The 18,160-nt window shown below is 46.8% G+C and overlaps 2 protein-coding genes across 2 annotated transcripts; one reads left to right on the top strand and one right to left on the bottom strand.

Moving 5' to 3' along the window:
* Positions 1-8,180: 8,180 nt before the first annotated feature.
* Positions 8,181-11,784, top strand: LOC119352885 (disease resistance protein Pik-2-like). Its single transcript, XM_037619475.1, has 3 exons — positions 8,181-8,261; positions 8,364-9,356; positions 9,474-11,784. The coding sequence occupies exons 2-3, from the start codon at positions 8,407-8,409 to the stop codon at positions 11,650-11,652; spliced, it is 3,129 nt and encodes a 1,042-aa protein (XP_037475372.1). The 5' UTR covers positions 8,181-8,261; positions 8,364-8,406; the 3' UTR covers positions 11,653-11,784.
* Positions 11,785-14,362: 2,578 nt separating this feature from the next.
* Positions 14,363-17,573, bottom strand: LOC119358708 (putative receptor-like protein kinase At4g00960). The gene is made up of 6 exons (XM_037625144.1): positions 17,474-17,573; positions 16,017-16,684; positions 15,644-15,920; positions 15,187-15,412; positions 14,922-15,078; positions 14,363-14,815 (listed from the first exon to the last, which is right to left on the bottom strand). Exons 2-6 carry the CDS (start codon positions 16,647-16,649, stop codon positions 14,594-14,596), a joined length of 1,515 nt encoding a protein of 504 aa, XP_037481041.1. The 5' UTR covers positions 16,650-16,684; positions 17,474-17,573; the 3' UTR covers positions 14,363-14,593.
* Between the last annotated feature and the right edge of the window lie 587 nt (positions 17,574-18,160).

Here is an 18,160-nt window from a genome sequence, read left to right on the forward strand (position 1 = left end):
CGACCCTGAAACAACACCCCGACACCGACACGGCACTACCCCGACATCGACACGACACCCCGACCCCCCGACCCCGAAACAGCACCCCGACCCCGACACGGCACCCCAACACCGACAGGACACCCCGACCACCGACACCTCCCGAAAAGGTGTTCTTTGGCCTTCCAGAGGCCGACGAGGTCATATATTTGTGAATTATTAGGTAGGTCATATATTTTTCGATTTTGTTATGAAAAACATCATATATAATTGTGTTGATCGTGTAGTTTTAAATGTGCAGTTGTTTCATCGCTGCGAGGTTTGGTGTTCGACGACCTCGCCGTGCGTTTGACGAGCTCTGCCCCTTCGTTCGTGGGTGAGCACAAATGACAAGTCCTCCTCCCCCATTAATTATTTGATCTATTCTGATGAAACTTGATAGCTAGCTATATATGTGTCTTGAATCATCAGTATGCGTAACCAACATGTGTCTCCCGTTCGAAAGCGTCATAGTTATAAATATGCATGCATTTGCATATTTATAACCTTGATTCTTTCGAATTGTCCAACGCTATCCATGGACAGCCCGAGTATGTGTAGATTGGGTTCGTTTTCCCATATGCTTTGCTCCGGATCCGACGCATATATTTCGTCAGTGCCTCCCCTGTTGTTCTCCGGGTACACATCCTCTCTGTTTATTGCAGAGACGTGTATCAGGAGAACAGCGGGGAGGTGCTGCCGAAATTTTGCGTCGGATCCGGAGCATAGCATGGGAAAATGAACCCAATCTACACATACACGGGTGGGATTAGGACCTATCATTACCTATTAGAGTGTAGGTTGCATGGACGTAATAAAATTGACAAAGTAGATCAACTGATGAATATATACATGGTGAATTACATATATAATTGTTGTGTGTCCAGTAGCTCTGAAAGTCAAGATGAGTGACAGTGCTTGGATGTATACCGGTCACACTGGTCAGAACAAATGGAGCGCTGAATGGTTCACAAAAACTAAGGGGTTTGTGCAAGCCGCATTTGCAAATGGCCAAAAGAAAACCTGGTGCCCCTGTTTCCGGTGCGGCAATTGGGAAAAGAAGACAGAGGCTGAAATGGGCAAACACCTGCAGAAGAGTGGTTTTACGCCTGATTATACGGTGTGGACATTTCATGGTGAGTCTGCCCAACGTGACCGAGCTGAGGTGGATCGTCGTCGCACCGACGAGCATGGTACCGGGATGGAAAACATGGTGCAAGGCTATGATGATGCTCGGGATTCGGACGAGGAGATGGAGGAATCTGCAAAGGCCACCCCCAGCTGTTTCACCCGAGCACGTGACTGCTAGGGTGGACTTGTCCGAGGAGGAGGCTACACGGACTCCGGTCCACGAGCCTCCGGTCCACGGGTCTTGGGCCCCGAGTTCGGCCCACGTGACCCCGGAGGAGCACACGTCCGGATGGGGTACCTGGCCGGATCAGCCCGAGGAGCCGAGTGGCCATGCTGATGATGGCGGGGAGCCGACTGATCTTGAGGAGGAGGGGGGGCACCGTCTACCAGCATGGTGCTACACGGCTCCCGTCCGTGCCGGTGACCCGCGAGCAGAGGTGGTTGATTTTCCCTGATGGGGAGAGGTACGTAAGTGCATTTAATATTTTTGTACCTTGTGCATTCACATTTTTTTCAAATAACTAATGTGTTGGCCTTGTCATGCTGCAGAGGTTGGGACCACCATCATAGTGTCCGCCGGCCCAACTCCGTCCTTGGAGTTCTTTGCCGGCAAAACTTCCCGGGGTTTGTCACGTTGCCTGGTGAGGGCCGGCTTCCAGAGCTTGGATTGAGCTGGGAGCACTACGTGGCTGCCCCGGCCCCGCCGGATGAGATTATCGACGGTGTCGTGTGCGACACGAGGGCAGACATGGTGATCAGAAAGTTCTGGGTAATTTCTCCTTTACACATTTAAAAATCTTCAACTAGCTAGTTATTAATTGTACTAATCAATATTGTCTCATTTGATTGCAGACATTCTACAGGTGTGAGGAGGGATACGAGGAGGACGCGGCACATGTTATCGAGAACGTCTGCAAGCGCCTACTCCAGAACTTACGGCACGAGGCTCGGGTGCAGGCTGTTCGAGACTACTACGCCTTGCGTGGTATCAAGAAGACCAAGCCGGCGTGCCGCGGTAAGTTCCTGAGTAAGGAGCAGTACATGAAGGTAATTCTTAAGGCCTTCTCTACTTAAGTTCCTTCATTTAGTAATTCTTAGCCATAGCGCTCAAGTTTCTATTTGCTAACTTAGGCGCCTCCGAGATGGTGTGCGGATCGGATGGATTGTTGGGAGGTGTTGGTCGATGAGTGGTGCTCTCCACAATGGCTAGCCCTCCACAACGAGGCCAAGGACAAACGTGCCCAAATGGAAGGTGTGCCACACCATCAAGGCAGCTCCAACTTATATCAGTTCGGGCGCAACTGGGTATGTGGTTTGCTTCATGATTCATGCAATTCATTCATCATGCTAGCTTGAGCCCTTTAATTACTAATTTTCATTGTTTCTTTCTTTCAGGCACGCTACAATAAGGCGGATAAGGTGCCAGAGGTGTACGACCTGTATGCCATGGCCCACACTGCCTCTTTCAAGAAAGTCAAGGCTTTCTCTCAGTCTGACCTCGATGATGCAAACAACTTCACCAACATCTCCTCCCACAACAAGCTCGTGAGATATAGAGATGAGGGGAAGGCGAGGAAAGGGGAGGACTTTAACCCGAGCCAGGGTCCCATTGATCCAGAGCTGTTGATGATATCTGGTGGCGGGAGGTCCCATGGCTCCATAGCCATTGGAGATGGACTTATCCGTTGTCCTAGCACTCTCCCGGAGATCAAGGCGCGCCAGTCGAGCTCCGCTCCTGAGATAAGGCCTCGTGAACGGCCAGTGCAACTCGCCATCAAGGTTAGTGATACGTACTCAGTTATCTTTCTTCATTACATTGTGTGCGCTTCCATCAATGATTACAAATGGTCATGTGAGTGGTGTTGCAGGCTGCTATACAGAGTGAGAGAGATAGAACGAAGAAACTTCTGGCGGAGGCGGCGGAGAGGCAGCGGGAGTTGGAGGAGAGGACGACAAAGATGATGGAGGAGGAGAGGGCACGGAATGACATGCAGGCAAGGGCCATGTACGAGCTCCTTGTGGTAAGTTTCTTCTGCAGATTAGCCAAAACATTCATGTAGTGTTTGTCTCATTACTAACTAGTATGACTGAGTCGTCAAAACCAAATGTGCAGTCTGTGTGCGAGAAGACATGTCAGATCGCTCCGCCGATGCCAGTGATTGCTCCTGGGACCACGGTGAGTTTTATTTGAATGGACATTACTTGCTAGTCTTAACATTTGAGTGCCATCATGCTAACAAGACATTGGAAATGATCTTTGGTGCAGCGTAACTCCAGACAAGCATCGCACGATCCTTCTCCAGCTACCGACACGAGCCACCCCGCTCCTACACCTCCTGGATCTTGGTAAGTTTATCTAGTGTTTTGCTTAACACATGCATAAAGACCTAGACTTAGCTTTATTTCCTCCAATGCTTACCATAATGACCTAGACTTAGCTTCTTCTCCTCCAAAATGACTTAATAAGCTTACTGACCTCCAAAACCATCCATTTTACCTAAGTTAGCTCTAAAACGATCTGTACTTAGCTTACTTATGTCAAAAATTGCATAATTAGCTTAGTTAGCTCATAGACGATCCATTTTACCTAAGTTAGCTCTAAAATGACCCATTTTACCTAGGTTAGCTTATAAATGATCCAGTTCATCCAAGTTAGCTCAAAAATGACCCATTTTACCTAGATTAGCTCCTAAATGATCCATTTTACCTACGTTAGCTTTAAAATGACCCATTTCACCTAGGTTAACTCCAAAATGACCCATCTTACCTAGGTTATCTCATAAACGATCCATTTCAACTAATTTAGCTCATAAACGATCCATTTCACCAAGTTAGCTAAAAAACGATCCATTTCACCTAAATTAGCTCTTAAATGATCCATTTCACCTAAGTTAGCTCAAAAAAGTCCATTTCAACTAAATTAGCTCATAAATGATCCATTTCACCTAAGTTAGCTCAAAAACGATCCATTTCAACTAAGTTAGCTCATATATGATCCATTTCACCTAAGTTAGCTAAAAAACGATCCATTTCACCTTAGTTACCTCAAAAACGATCCATTTGACCTTAGTTAGCTCATAAACGACCAATTTCAACTAAGTTAGCTCATAAATGATCCATTTCACCTTAGCTAGCTCATAAACGACCCATTTCAACTTAGTTAACTCATATATGATCCATTTCACGTAAGTTAGCTCATAAATGGCATACTCTTCTTGTTCTAGTCTTCTTCGTGTTCTACTCTTCTTGTTCTAGTCTTCTTCTTGTTCTACTCTTCTTGTTCTAACTTTCTTATTTTTCATTTTGCAGATTTCATTCACTTGACGAAAGCTTGCATAGATGGAGTGCTCCTTATCCCTTTCTCTGTTTCTTTTGTATCGTTGAACTATGCATGTATCATTGGATGAAACTATTGTAATATATATGGTTGGATGCCTCTATGTTGAACTTGTTATGTATGATGGAACTATGCATGTAATATATATGGTTGGATGATGAAGTTATGTGTTGGATATCTTATATGTTTGCTCTGTAATGGCCTTTTAAAATATATCTATATATGTCATATATATTTGTGATGAAAATTGTTGGACTTAATAAAAAACAGATAAAAGAGCCAATATGCAGGCTCTTTGCCGTCTGCCACCGACGGCAACGGGCTCTTTGCCGTCTGCCGCGGACGGCAAAGAAGACACGTGGCATCTAGCTGTGCTTCCTGGGAGCTGACCCATTTGGTCAGTTTGCCATCAGTGGCAGACGGCAAAGACTTTGCCATCAGTGGCAGACGGCAAAGACTTTGCCATCAGTGGCAGACGGCAAAGAACCTGCACTTTGCCATCAGTGGCAGACGGCAAAGAACCTGCCATGTAGTGACGTGTAGATGACATCAGCGGCGGACGACAAAGACACTAGAAATTTTGCCGTCAGTGGCAGACGGCAACAGGCTCCGGCAAAGTAGGCTATGGTAAACAGCTACTTTGCCGTCCGCTACTGATGGGGGGGGGGCATTTATAAGGATCTTCGAAAATTGCGAGCCAAAGAGAGCAGTGGCCCAATCCCTAAATTTGTTTGGGAACCCACGCATTTGAAGAATTTTGATGATGTACTCCCATTTTGACTGATCAAATCAAGTGCCTCCTCCTCTTCTTTTTCCTCCCAACGGGACACCACACCACAAAATCTCACTACATGCATGATTTCTGTCTTCTCTCTCTTCCACCCTAACCGTATTAATTTAAGAATATCATTGGGTGACCGGTTCTCGCATCATGTGCGTGGACCACGTCCGGACAAATAAAAGAAACATTTTGTGACGTTGAAGATGCCCTAACAATTATGTACCAAATCCGCTTTCGGGGTTGCTACCCACACCTAATGCTCACCTACCGTCTGGTAGCATAATTGTATATTTACTAATTCTGCTTGTGCAACTCATGTTAAAGTGGTTCGTGTTTGAGACTTCGATCTCTTTCAGCTTCTTCAGCTCGCTTTTCTTTGCTTGCTTTTCTTCTTCTCTAGATGTGGCTAGTGTCTACGCGTTGAGCTATTCAGCTCTCCCCATCCATACTCACAAAATCACCATTCATCTATTTGCACACATAGACCTTGATTAGCAACACATACAAGAGAAGAAATACATCCACTTCGATGTAGAACCTCGATGCCAACAATGACAAGCAGATGATCCGATACTCTTTTATTTTTATCTATATTAGTCTCGCAAGCTAAGAACACATTCGGCCGTGTACTTGATTCGGTGACTGCTTTATATATAAAACGAGGCAAAAGCCTGTTTCGAAAGCTAAGAACACGTTAAACAGTACGTAAGTCTTATCAAGGATGAATACTCTTTTAATGAAAAGGAGCGGTCGGTGAAACTCTATGATTTCGATCTTCGCCACATATTGTGTGAGTGCGCGTGTTAGGTGGTGGTGTGTGGGTGGGTGCACGCGCGTGCTGCACCATGTCATTTGATGTCCAAATTCATACTACTTTGGCAGCTGTTACCCACATCTAATCTACACCCATGTGATTTAAGTAGTATCCCTTCGTTTTTATTTACTCTGTATATAAAATTTGACTAAAGTCAAACTTCATTTTTTTTAGAAAAGAAGGATGACCCCAGGCCTCTGCATCTGGGAGACGTATACGGCCATTTTAATGATTATTCTCGAGGACCTTACAAAGCAGTACAACAATATGTCTGGATCCGCCATCTTGGCAACATCTGCCGCTACTCCTATCCAAATAATGAAGGGGGTGCAAGCTGGGCAAAATACCCAGACCTTTGACCTAAGCCTAACATCTAAAGCCGGAGGCCCCGACCGAGCCACATACCGGGTCCGAGGCACAATCCGGTCAGACACACTCACATGTGGCGTCGCCGCCATCTTCCACTGGTCCATCTTCAGAGCAGATTGAGGTGCCAACCTTGACAGGTTCCTCCGCCATCGACGCCACCATGACGCCAAACGACGACCACCATCTACGCTAGTCCATCTCCAAGCAGAAGGAGCGCAACCACAGGACGAAGACCGGCGGAGAATAGGTAAAACGCCGCACACATTGCCGCCGCCAAACACCTCACACGCACCGCAAAGTGCCCACCATGCTTCCGGGAACCCCAGGCGACGCCTTCAAGAAGGAGCGCGACGAGGGTACGACGCCGTCGCCCGCAAGGGGAACTAGAGCTTTTTCCCAAAGGAAGATCATAGTGAAGGACGGGAGAGGACCTCGACAAGGCCTCCAAGAAGGGGACCGACGCCCAACAAAGGCGCCACCATTGTCGTGGCCTCCGCCGACGGCCAAGGGTTTCCCCCGGTCCTGCCCCCATCCCATCCACTCGGCCAAAGCCTGGCCGGGGGAGCGCACGCAGCCGGAGAAGGCGTTGGACTTCATCGAAGCAGGCACGTCGGGTGACGGGGCACCCCGACCTACTGTAGTTGACGTCCACCGAGACCTCGCCGCCCGCATGGCCGAAGTCGTGGACCACCAGCACCCACGGCCGTCGCCCGCCGAAGAGGCAACGCCGTCCACACCGCTCGAGGCCGCCGCCCCGGCATCCACCCACCGCACACATCCCGTCAAAACATCGAGAATGACCTACACCGCCGCCACTAGGGAGCACCACACCGCGAACACCCGAGCCGGGCAGGACGAGGCAAGGCCACGCCGCCAGATCCGGGCGGATACGGTGAACCCCGGCCCACCAGCCGCCAGATCGGAGTATTGCCCCGATCCCAGGGCCGAGGCGGCCGGATCTGACGGGCGGAGCCGTCCCCGGCGACCGGGCGCGGGGCGACAACGCCGGCGGCAGCCGCAGCAGAGGGCCGGCCTCGGCGGCCACCAGGGAGCAGGGGAAGCGGGCGGCGGCGCCGCCCGATGGCGGGTGGGGTCGAGGGCTCTCTAGAGGTCGAGGCGGGTGCGCGGGGAAGCCCCCGCCGCCACCTACCGCCGTGCGGGCAAGCCCGACGACGGCTGCCGGCGGCGGCGGGGGAGGAGGAGAAGGGGAGGCGGGGGACCGGCGACGCCTAGGGTTTCGCCCCCGAGTCGCCCGAGAGCGGACGACGCGGGGTGCAGACGACGCGGGGGGCAGGTAATCTATCGTTTGACTAAGTTTACAGAACACAATATAAACATTTACCATAACAAATTTATATGATATGAAAATAAATTCAACAATCAATCTAATGATATTGATTTGTTATTGTATATGTTAATATTTTTGTTTGTAAACTTTGTTAAAGTTTACAAAACTTGACTTTGATCAAAACTAATATGTGAACTAAATAAAAACGGAGGGAACCCTAGTAAAATTTTATAGTACGTGCTCCCTTCATCTTGAAATAAGTGTTTTTAATTTAATATAAATTTTTGGCATTTATTTTGGGACGGAAAAAGTATTATGTTATTTTCCTAGTGCAGCCCACGTGATTTATTTTAAATTTTTATGAAAAGAATGCAACTTTTGGCCAGCAACGAGGAGGGAGGGGGCAGCTTTTGCTCTCCCGCCATTGTCCCATTCGCCGGCTAGAGGCACCTTCCTTCCGGCCGCCGGCAAGCTGCTTCCACTGCAGATTCTTCTTCTTACTCAGGTCTCCAAGGTCCGGCTGGTGAGCTAACTTATTCACAGCTTCGCTCAATATCTCTGATTCTCCTCATCCATTTCCAACTTAAGCATCTTCTATTTTCCCCCCCAAACTAAACTTGTACAGAGTTCTTCTTAACCAACAAGCGAAGACCAAGAAGGGCGCAGCCATGGAGCTGGTGGTGGGCGCTTCAGGGGCGACGATGAAGTCCCTCCTGGGTAAGCTGGGTGGCCTCCTGGCCCAGGAGTACACCCTGATTAGGGGCGTCAACAGCGACCTCCAGTACATCAACGACGAGCTCGCAACCATGCAGTCCTTCCTCCGCACCGTCGCTGGAAGCCACGGCAACGACGAGCTGATGAAGGACTGGATGAAGCAGATCCGTGATGTCACCTATGATGTTGAGGACTGCATCGACGATTCCGGCCACCGCCTCCATCGCATCCGCGCCGACAGGTGCTGCTACTTCCTAGTCAGCAGCGTATACGAGGTCCTCACTTGGTGGCCTCGCCGCGACGTTGCCGCCAGGATCTCCGTCCTCAAGGTGCGCGCCCAGCAAATCGGTGAGCGGCGGCAGCGGTACGGCGTCGACAACCCACAGAGGGCCGGAAGTGGAAGTACCGCCACGGCTGGATTCGATGCCGCTGCCAACCAGGACGCAAGCCTTCAGATCGTTGCCATGAAGGAACCTGTGGGGGTCGACAAGCACATGGAGGGGCTCGAGAGGTGGATCACTGACGAGAACAGTGGCAGTGTGCTGTACATCGTCGGGTTCGGAGGGGTGGGGAAGACCACCATCGCCAAAGCCCTGTACAAAAATTTTGGGGAACAATTCTCCTACCGTGCCATGGTCACCGTCTCCCAGAGCTCCGACGTGGAGGCCGTCCTCAGGAGCATCAAGAGTCAGGTCACGCCGCAGACCGACCACCCCGAGCAGCCCGGTAGCTCGGCAGAGAACCGTCTAGCAGTTGCGGTGAAAGGCGTGCGACGCTGCATCGGCCAAGGCAAGGCAGCCGTCATGAACAGGCTCCGCAATGCCGGCAGCTCAGTGCAAACGACTGACCGCACAAAGCAAGGCAGGCCCAAAGGTGAACTTGAGGACTACTTGGGAGAAAACAGGTATGTACATTGTACAGCACTGCACATCGATTCCTTATTGCCTTGTTTGAAATTACGTCCTTGCTTTCTAGTAGCATTGCACTCTTGCTCCCACTTTGACTTTCTTTTCCTTGGCAGTTACTTGTTCTTAATTGACGACGTATGGTCTGCAGCGACGTGGGATCAGATTAGAAAGTCACTTCCTCTACAGAACAAAAGAGGCAAAATAATAGTTACTACCCGGTTTCAAGCTGTTGCCATGACGCGGAGAGGAGAAGGCAACAAAGTTTGTCAAGTTGAAGCTCTTAAGGACGACGAATCTAAGCAGTTGTTTAAGCAGGCCCTCCTTGAATCCAGAGGAAGAGAAGATGCTACCACATCCAAGAGAGAATCCAGCGATCCTCGTAATGATCGTGTTGTCAAGGCCAATGATGGCAACACATCTGCACTGTTACCTACCCAAGCCGTCTCTGAACCCAAAGGAAGCAAAGATGACGCTACAAGATCAAAGACAGAAGACGGCAATCCTGTCTCTGAATCCCAAGGAACAGTTCACAAGGAAGTATGGAGTATGTGCGGGGGCTTGCCACTGGCCATCGTTACCATGGCCGGTCATGTGGCCTGCAACCCAGGCAAATCAAAGGATGAATGGCTAAAACTTTGCAGCGATCTATTTCCAGGACCAGGGAAAGTTGAAGGTAAAGAGGTTGGTAAGAAACGTACCCAAGAGGAAGTGGGAAAGATTGTCAGCCATTGCTACGACGACATGCCTGCTGAAATCAAGACTTGTTCGCTATATTTGAGCATATTCCCAAAAGGCCACAGAATCAGCAGGAAGCGTTTGACACGGCGATGGATCGCTGAAGGCTTTGTTAGTGAGAAGCAGGGGCTGACCGTGGAAGATGTCGCGGAGACATATTTCAATCATCTCATCAGGAGGAAAATCATCCTTCCAGTGGATCACAGCAGCAATGGAAAGGTGAAGTACTGCATAGTTCATGACATGGTTCTTGAGCACATTGTAGCAAAGGCAAGTGAAGAGAACTTCATCACTGTTGTTGGTGGTAACTGGCTTATGCCACCACCAAGCGGCAAGGTTCGCCGACTGTCCCTTCAAGGCACTGATTCCAAGCGTGCAAAGGATATAGAGAAGATGAACTTGTCTCATGTCCGTTCACTTACCATGTTTGGGAGCTTGAACAACCAGTTGTCGTCCCATTCATTTAAGTTTGGAATTGTGCAGGTCCTTGATCTTGAAGGCTGCATGGGTTTCAAACAGCATCACACAATGGAGATATGCAAAATGCTTCTGCTCAAATATCTCAGCCTCCGAGGAACAGATATAAAAAGTCTTCCTGATCGGATCGGGAAACTCGTGAACTTAGAGACTCTGGACATAAGGGAAACAAATGTTGTTGAGTTGCCTAAAGAAGTGTGCCAGCTTGAACAGCTGGTCAACATACTTGGTGGGAATAAAAGAACACGGAAGGCACTTAAGCTTCCTGGAGAGCTGAATAAGAAGAAGAAAATGAAGGGCCTTCGCATACTGTCAGGGATTGAGATCACTGCAGGATCAGTGGATTTCCATCATTTGACCGAGCTGAGGAAGCTTGCTATCTACAAGCTGGTAACCATGGGGGGTGATTCGAGTTTCAAAGAATTAAGATCCTCTATTGAATATCTTGGTGGCTACTCTCTACACACGCTCATAATTGGTGATGAGTCATCCGAGTTTATCAATTCACTGGATGATCTTTCATCACCCCCAATATTCCTTATTGCCCTTGAGTTATCTGGCAAGATGGTTAAGCTTCCCAGATGGATCAGACAACTCAGTGCTCTCAACAAGTTAAACCTGCCAATAACAGCTCTCCGGACGGATAACCTGAGGCAACTTAGTGATCTGGAGGAATTATTTTCTCTCACCTTCTCATTTACTGCACAAAAGCATGATGCAGAAACCTTGACCATTCTTTCAGAAAACAAGCTGCATTCCCATGGGCAGATCAAAATTCCAGACTCAGGATACAAGAGTCTCAAGCTTCTTCGTTTCGCTGCTCCTCTATTGCCATTACTGAGCTTTCCCAAAAAAGCCATGCCAGAGCTGGAAATGCTTGAGCTGCGGTTTAACCTGTTGGAGGGCCTTTTTGGCATAGAGTACCTTGCAAAACTCAAAGACGTGCATTTGACATTAGATGACAAAACCCGCCAAGCAATGACAAAGAAGATAGTAGGCGACATGGAGAATGCAGCCAAGAAGACCAAAGCCAAGGCACCACCCAGGATAATCCTTGAGACAGTGATTCACTCAAATTGAAACTAAACCAAACTGTTGTGCTTTGTAAATCATCGCGAGTTGAGAAGCATCATGTAGTTCAAAACATGTTCTCACAATTTTATTTAAGCTATTCGTGGCAAACCTATTTAAATTGGAATGATTGTTCATTGTTGCGCGTTATTAGAGGGCCTTAAACATTCTATCGCTTGTGTATGCGACTTTGTTGATTTCTTATTATGGTTGCGACCTTGCGTTTGAATCAGTCTCGGTGATCGATTGCAAAATCTTTCTGAATTTCATTCAAGAGAATGGATATTAGTATCTTCAGTTCTTTTTTCACAAGGACCATCTTACTCCTTGTGACATCTATGTATAGGCATGAAGTGTTCAGCATTTACTGATATAAGGTGCAGTGAAGGTTCATCATAGCCAACCTATTGGTAGTTTTTCTCAGCCCTAGTTTCAGTTCAGCAGATTGTGAAAGGGGGTGATTTATAACTACTGTAGTGAATTGAGCCTGATGCCATAAATTTATGCATCAAGTCAACTCGATGCCATAGAAACGAAAAGCGACCTGCTGGGAGAATACAATGTAAACAATAACAGACCAGTGAAACTCACCTCGGTATATTTGACAAGTAAGCTTTGACTCGTGATCTCTGAATAAATGGTAAGAGCTCAGCAGCTCAACGGCGACAGAGCTAACTTCTTTTGTCTCGCGACCTTTGCTGCGGTCGGGCCTAACCTATCCAGTGTGGAAGTGAGCGGATCTGGCCGTTGCGGCAGAAGGAGCCGAGTAGCCGGGGCTTGCGGTGGTCGTATGGGAGCCCGCGGCATTGGGGACGAGGCGGCGCCAGCGCTCTGACGGAGGCGCGGAGGAAGGGGGCAGGAGGAGGATGTCACGGCTGAGGCCGTCGCCGTCCAGCGGGACGGGCAAGAGGCAGTGCCAGCCCGCCAGGCAAGAGACGGGCCCAATATTGATCCACGAATTGATCGTATGTGAGAGCAACTAATTAACGAGCGCTCCTTCGGAAGCCTTGCAGCGATCAGCGTCACTTGGCGCGCTCTCAGCCATTCGCCGCGTGTCATGCTCTGGGCTCCCTCCGGATTTAGTTTTTCTATTTTTCCGCATGCGTTTTCGGCTTTTTAAACGGTTTTTTTTGTTTTTTGACGTTTTGGTTTTCCACCGGTCTTTCTTAACTTTTCGAAAAAAAATTAGAAAAAAAAAATATTTTTTTTGCGCAAAAAATGCATTTTTTTCGCGAGAGTCACGGTTTTGTTTTCGCGAGAGGTACGGTTGTGCTTTCGCGAGAGGCATGGCTGTGCCTCTTGGAAACGGAAAAAAACGTGTTTTTTGTTTTTTTTCCTTTCGCGAGAGGCATGGTTGTGCTTTCGCGAGAGTCACGGCCGCGCCTCCTCGAGAACGAAAAAAAAACACGTTTTCTGTTTTTTTTTCTTTCGCGAGAGGCACGGTTTTGCTTCCGCGAGAGGCACGGTTGTGCTTTTGCGAGAGGCACGGGCGTGCCTCTTTCGAAAAGGAAAAAAATGGCGTTTTTTGTTTTTTTTTCTTTCGCGAGAGGCACGGTTTTGCTTTCGCGAGAGGCACGGTTGTGATTTCATCAAAGGCACGGGAGTGCCTCTTTCGGAAAGGGAAAAAAATCCGTGTTCCCTGTTTGGTTTTTCGTTGGTTTTCCTCGTCTGGTTTTTTCGTGAAAAAAAAGTTCGTCAAAACCTATCAACATGGATCTAGTTTTGAAGATCTCGACGCGAGGAATCCAACGGCGAAAGCGGTTCGAGATTTGGACGCACAGTTTAAGAGATAAAACATACGGATCTATGAAAAAAGGGAAAACTTCCAGGTTGCGACAAGTGGCGCACATGCATCGCGCCACTTATCACAACCTGGGAAAGTTGGAATGATCTACGCAAGAAGTACTCCTTAACTAGTGATTTCGGTGATAAATATAACTCAATTTTGTTTGTCTCTCAATTGAAATTCCGAATTGAAATTGTAACATGACCTCTGTTGCAAAAAAAATTATAACAAGGACTCTGTTGCAAAATAATAATTCTACAACTTAACCTATGTTTTATAAAAAAATCCGCAACATGACCGGTGTTACACAACGCGATCTTTGTTGCATTTGATAGAGGGTGACGCTTGGCCGCTCACTTCGCCCGATCCGACGACTCATGAGCAGAAAAGATTCGCCGGACGACGCGTAGCAGCATCCACTGGTTAAAGAAACAGAGTCAAGTTAATTCGCTGTATGCCCCCACTCGCTGAAGCTGAGCCAGCCTTGGCCTCTGCTTGCCGTCTACATCACGTCTAGCAATGGCCGTCAGTATGAATTCAGTCTAACTATCTAAGGAGGAACTCACCAGGGCGCTGGTCATCCAAGATTCATGAAACTAATAATCCCTCATTGAGCGCTTATGATAAAACGCAAATGCATGGCGGCATTAAAATCGCGAGCTTCGCTCCGGCCTTTCAATCGTGCCAGCCGGACCACATGGCAAATACACTACAGACTTCATCGCAAAAAAAAAAATAAAAAAAATAAACCTACAGACTTGGGCAGACCCCAACGTATCAACATTGCAGAGAGCACCCCCACTGGACCGTAATTAAACCACACATAGAAAAAAGTACGAGTTACAGACACGACACAGAAGTAGAAATACCTGACCCCACACAATAACACAGATTTTGGCCTGGCAGCGCAGGCAGCACCGCCACTGTCCGGAATCATATTCATGTTCAAGCTTAACAGATGATACGCCATCAGAGGCAAAAGGTCGATCCCACAGGTTGGGTGACGAATAGTTGCAGGCCAATTGCAAGTTACAACAACGTAAACAAATTGAGCAAATCTTCAGCCCTCTACCTACACCGGAGCTGTTGATGAGGGCCCTACCTATATCTCGACAGTGGATGAGGTCGGAGAGGCGGGGTCTCGCGGTCGGTCCCGGTGCATGCCTAGCCTGCCGATGATCTTGCACGGTTGCTAATGCCGCAATCAATACTTTCTGTTCCTTGAAGCATCCTGATAATGTTCCTTATTGCAGGCCTTAGATTGCGGTCAGGGTTCAGACATTTTAGGCCTATCCGAATGCATCTTTTTATTTCTTCTTGGCAATTTATATCTAGGTTTCCATTACTCTGTGATCTTCTCAACCTATTTTCCCAGTTGCAGAGAACCTGTGAAATCAGACCAAATACCTAGACTGTTAGCGTGAAGGGTAAACACAATGTCAACAAAGGGACGTCCATTTTGAAATGCAAAACAACATCCTTTCCTCACCACCTTGACAAATTCATTTGAAGACGATGGTTTAGTAACATCACTGGGGTATTTACGTCCCGTTATTATCTCGATGATTATTACGCCCAAGCTAAATATGTCCGACTTGATCGACAATGCTGCAGCACTTTCCTCAAAGAACTCTGGTGGCATGTAACCACTGAATTGACAGCATGAATAGAAGTTGATGGTGTTAAATAGACAGTATAAAAAGCACATCTTGCTTATGACTTGAAGAATAATGGATGAAAAAGTGGCAAAAACTCACCGTGTTCCAAGACGAGATGACGTTCTAATAGTGCCCGATTGTTCAAGCAACCTTGACAGACCGAAGTCTGCAATTTTTGCTATCATGGCGTCGCTGAGCAATATGTTTGCCGGTTTAAGGTCCAAGTGAATAATGGGGACCTTTTGCCCGTGAAGGTGACATAAACCATAGCAAATCCCTTTGATTATTTTGTAGCGTGTGCTCCAATTAAGTCCAGAAGATTCATCTGCATTTGTAACCCAAGAAGAACATTCTGACATATCTTACCTAGAAATTCTACTACATGTTCTGTAGATAATGTATGAAAGTGCTACAAATTTGTATGATATGTCCTTGTTTGAGTATATTGATCTGTTGTAATACTTAGTACATGTGGAAAACAAGGTCCAAACTTCCTAGTCTACAGTATCAAATGAAGATGAAATCGATAAACAACATGCCATAGTAAATGTCGTACCAGATAGATACTCATTAAGGCTTCCGGTGGGGAGATACTCTAAGCAAAGTAGCATTTCCGGCTTCTCTACAAAGACCTTTTTCCCATTGTTGTATGGTGCAACCTCTTTCTGTATTTCATAGCAGTAGCCTACACATTGCACTATATTGGGGTGCTTAACCGTCATAAGATGACAAACCTCCTTCTCAAACTGCATTTCCGCGTGTTGTCGTAACTCACTATTGGGTTGTAATACAATCTTCTTCACAGCAATCATTTCACCATTTTCCAGCACTCCCTGTTTAAAACCATCCTATCAGTACGAGTGTACATTGCGGAGAGAAAGACAAAGATACAAGACAAAGAGAATGGTCTATTAATATTGCAACCTTACCTTATATACGGCACCAAAACCACCTTGTCCAATTATTCTCTTATCGGAGAAGTTATCTGTGATATCTTTCAAACATTGCAATGGTACATAGTATGGCCTTGAACTCAGATCATTTGGCTGCCTTTCATGGTTATTTGAAACATGAAAGTCCAGAGAGGATATTACCCTATCCATTCCCAGAAGAGGGTGTGAAGCTCGGATGGAGGCATCATCAGCAACATATACTTTCATACGCAATACTTCCCCTCTCGAAAATAGCGACGGTACCGGCTCGGCTCTCGGATATGAGGACAACACTGTTTTCTTTATAGGATATCCCTCGATAACGGAATCTGGAAGGCGGCTGAACGAGGTCCCAGGAATGCTGACGGTGCGGCTAATGGTGTGGGCGGAAATCCTTGTGGTCGCAAAGTGTACAGATGCTTCAAGGAAAAGCTTGGGAAGATAGGTTGGATCGAAGACGTTGAAGTAGAAGTGCTCGTTCCACACTGGGTTCACATCACTCTTCTTGGCAGTTGTCCGGAACTGCTGACCGTCAAAGGCCAGCACAACATAGGGACTTAGGTAACTATTGATATCCGATTGGTCGAGGTCACAAGCACCTACAACCTTGACACACAACACTGACATCATCCCCGGTGATGCTGCAATTTCTTGAACTGTACGTACTGCGCGCGCACACACACAAAAAGGACGATTAGCACCACCATTACCTATAGTTAGAAATCCATGAATTGAGCGCGTGGCAGGTGTGGTGAGGCAATCTCCAAATATGTCGGGGAAAAAAAATTCCATGAATTGGCTGTTAAATTAAAGCCTCTCTGAGTTATCAGAGCCGGTCCATGTCTTAGACAAGAACCAAAAAGGAAAATAAAAATACATGACATGTGGTCATCTATTTATCATCCAAATAGATGACAGGGCCAAAAAGGAATCACTCCAGCAGGTGGTGTGTATCTCTTTGTCCACCCCAGTTGAAAATGAACAAATACAATATAGACAACGGAATTTGGATGGTATACTGTAGGCAAAAAGGAAACCAATCAGAAGATCATTTTAGATGGTAAGCCTATGTTTAGAGATATAGACGACCAGATCTGTTGAGCAATCGCTAACGCTGATGCCGTTTTTTTTTTCGAGACATGGCGTCACATACATACATACATACATACATATACATACATATTAGTAGTATTTAAGAGAAGGAAGGGGCCTGATTAGTTGTGCGGATCTAAGGAACTGATTGCTATTAGTTGTGGTTGTGCCTCTACAAAAGCAATTGCGAATCAACAGGCCCGCTACAGACTGGATCGATCGGATGAAGTGAATGAAGGGCTATTTGCAGCGAAAAGACAGATAAATCACATATGCACCAAGCAAAGCAGAAGGAGCAAACGAATCCGCGCTACACGTAGAAATCCCAGAACAAATTAATGGAGCAAGTTGGGTCTGCTCACCGGTCACTCCACTAGAGCGGGCGGGTGGAGTAGACAGGTCGAACCACGCCGGCCGGGACGACGAACAGAGCAGCAGGAGCAGAGAGGGGAAAGGAGTTGCTCTTTTTTTTTTTTTGTTACAGGAAAAAATAGACCTTATTCATCGTATGTAGCAGGGTCATTTACAAACTCCGAGGATGAAATGAAGTCCGGGAGCTCAGCGTCCCCAAATACATGACATACAAATCCAGTCAAAAAGGCAATTCTTTCTGAGTTTGACCAAATATATAGAGAAAATACCAACAACAACAATATTGAATAAATAGATTATGAAAACATATCTAATGGTGAATATATTGATATTGATTTGATATTTTTTATTTTTAATATTTTTGTACATATACTTGGTCAAACTTAAAACTCATTAACTTTTTTGACTGAATTTATGTGCCATCTATTTGGGGACGGAGGTAGTAATACAGAGCCATGAAGACATCATTTGCCTGCTACAGTTAAGCGGATAAGGGCATGTACAATGGTTGATAAGATAGTCTTATCTTAAGTTTTGCATGTAAGTTAGAGATGACAAAAAAACATGTGTACAATGGGTCATCTCTTAGCCTTATCTTCAATAATTAGTTGTTCCTAAAAACATGGTGAGCCAAATTGTGCTAAGAGATCATATCTTGTCTTCTCTTAAATAAGATA

This window comes from Triticum dicoccoides, chromosome 2A (genome assembly GCF_002162155.2).
Source record: "Triticum dicoccoides isolate Atlit2015 ecotype Zavitan chromosome 2A, WEW_v2.0, whole genome shotgun sequence".
Classification (NCBI taxonomy): Eukaryota; Viridiplantae; Streptophyta; class Magnoliopsida; order Poales; family Poaceae; genus Triticum; species Triticum dicoccoides.

What these genes read in the sequence shown, in the direction of transcription:
- LOC119352885 (XM_037619475.1), top strand. Translation starts at nt 8,407, where the DNA reads ATGGAGCTGGTGGTGGGCGCTTCAGGGGCGACGATGAAGTCCCTCCTG. An exon ending in GACTACTTGGGAGAAAACAG is followed by an intron (nt 9,357 to 9,473) that starts GTATGTACATTG and finishes TTTCCTTGGCAG; the next exon opens with TTACTTGTTCTTAATTGACG.
- LOC119358708 (XM_037625144.1), bottom strand. Translation starts at nt 16,649, where the DNA reads ATGATGTCAGTGTTGTGTGTCAAGGTTGTAGGTGCTTGTGACCTCGAC. An exon ending in GTTTTGGTGCCGTATATAAG is followed by an intron (nt 15,921 to 16,016) that starts GTAAGGTTGCAA and finishes GGTTTTAAACAG; the next exon opens with GGAGTGCTGGAAAATGGTGA. An exon ending in TCATCTCGTCTTGGAACACG is followed by an intron (nt 15,079 to 15,186) that starts GTGAGTTTTTGC and finishes CTGTCAATTCAG; the next exon opens with TGGTTACATGCCACCAGAGT.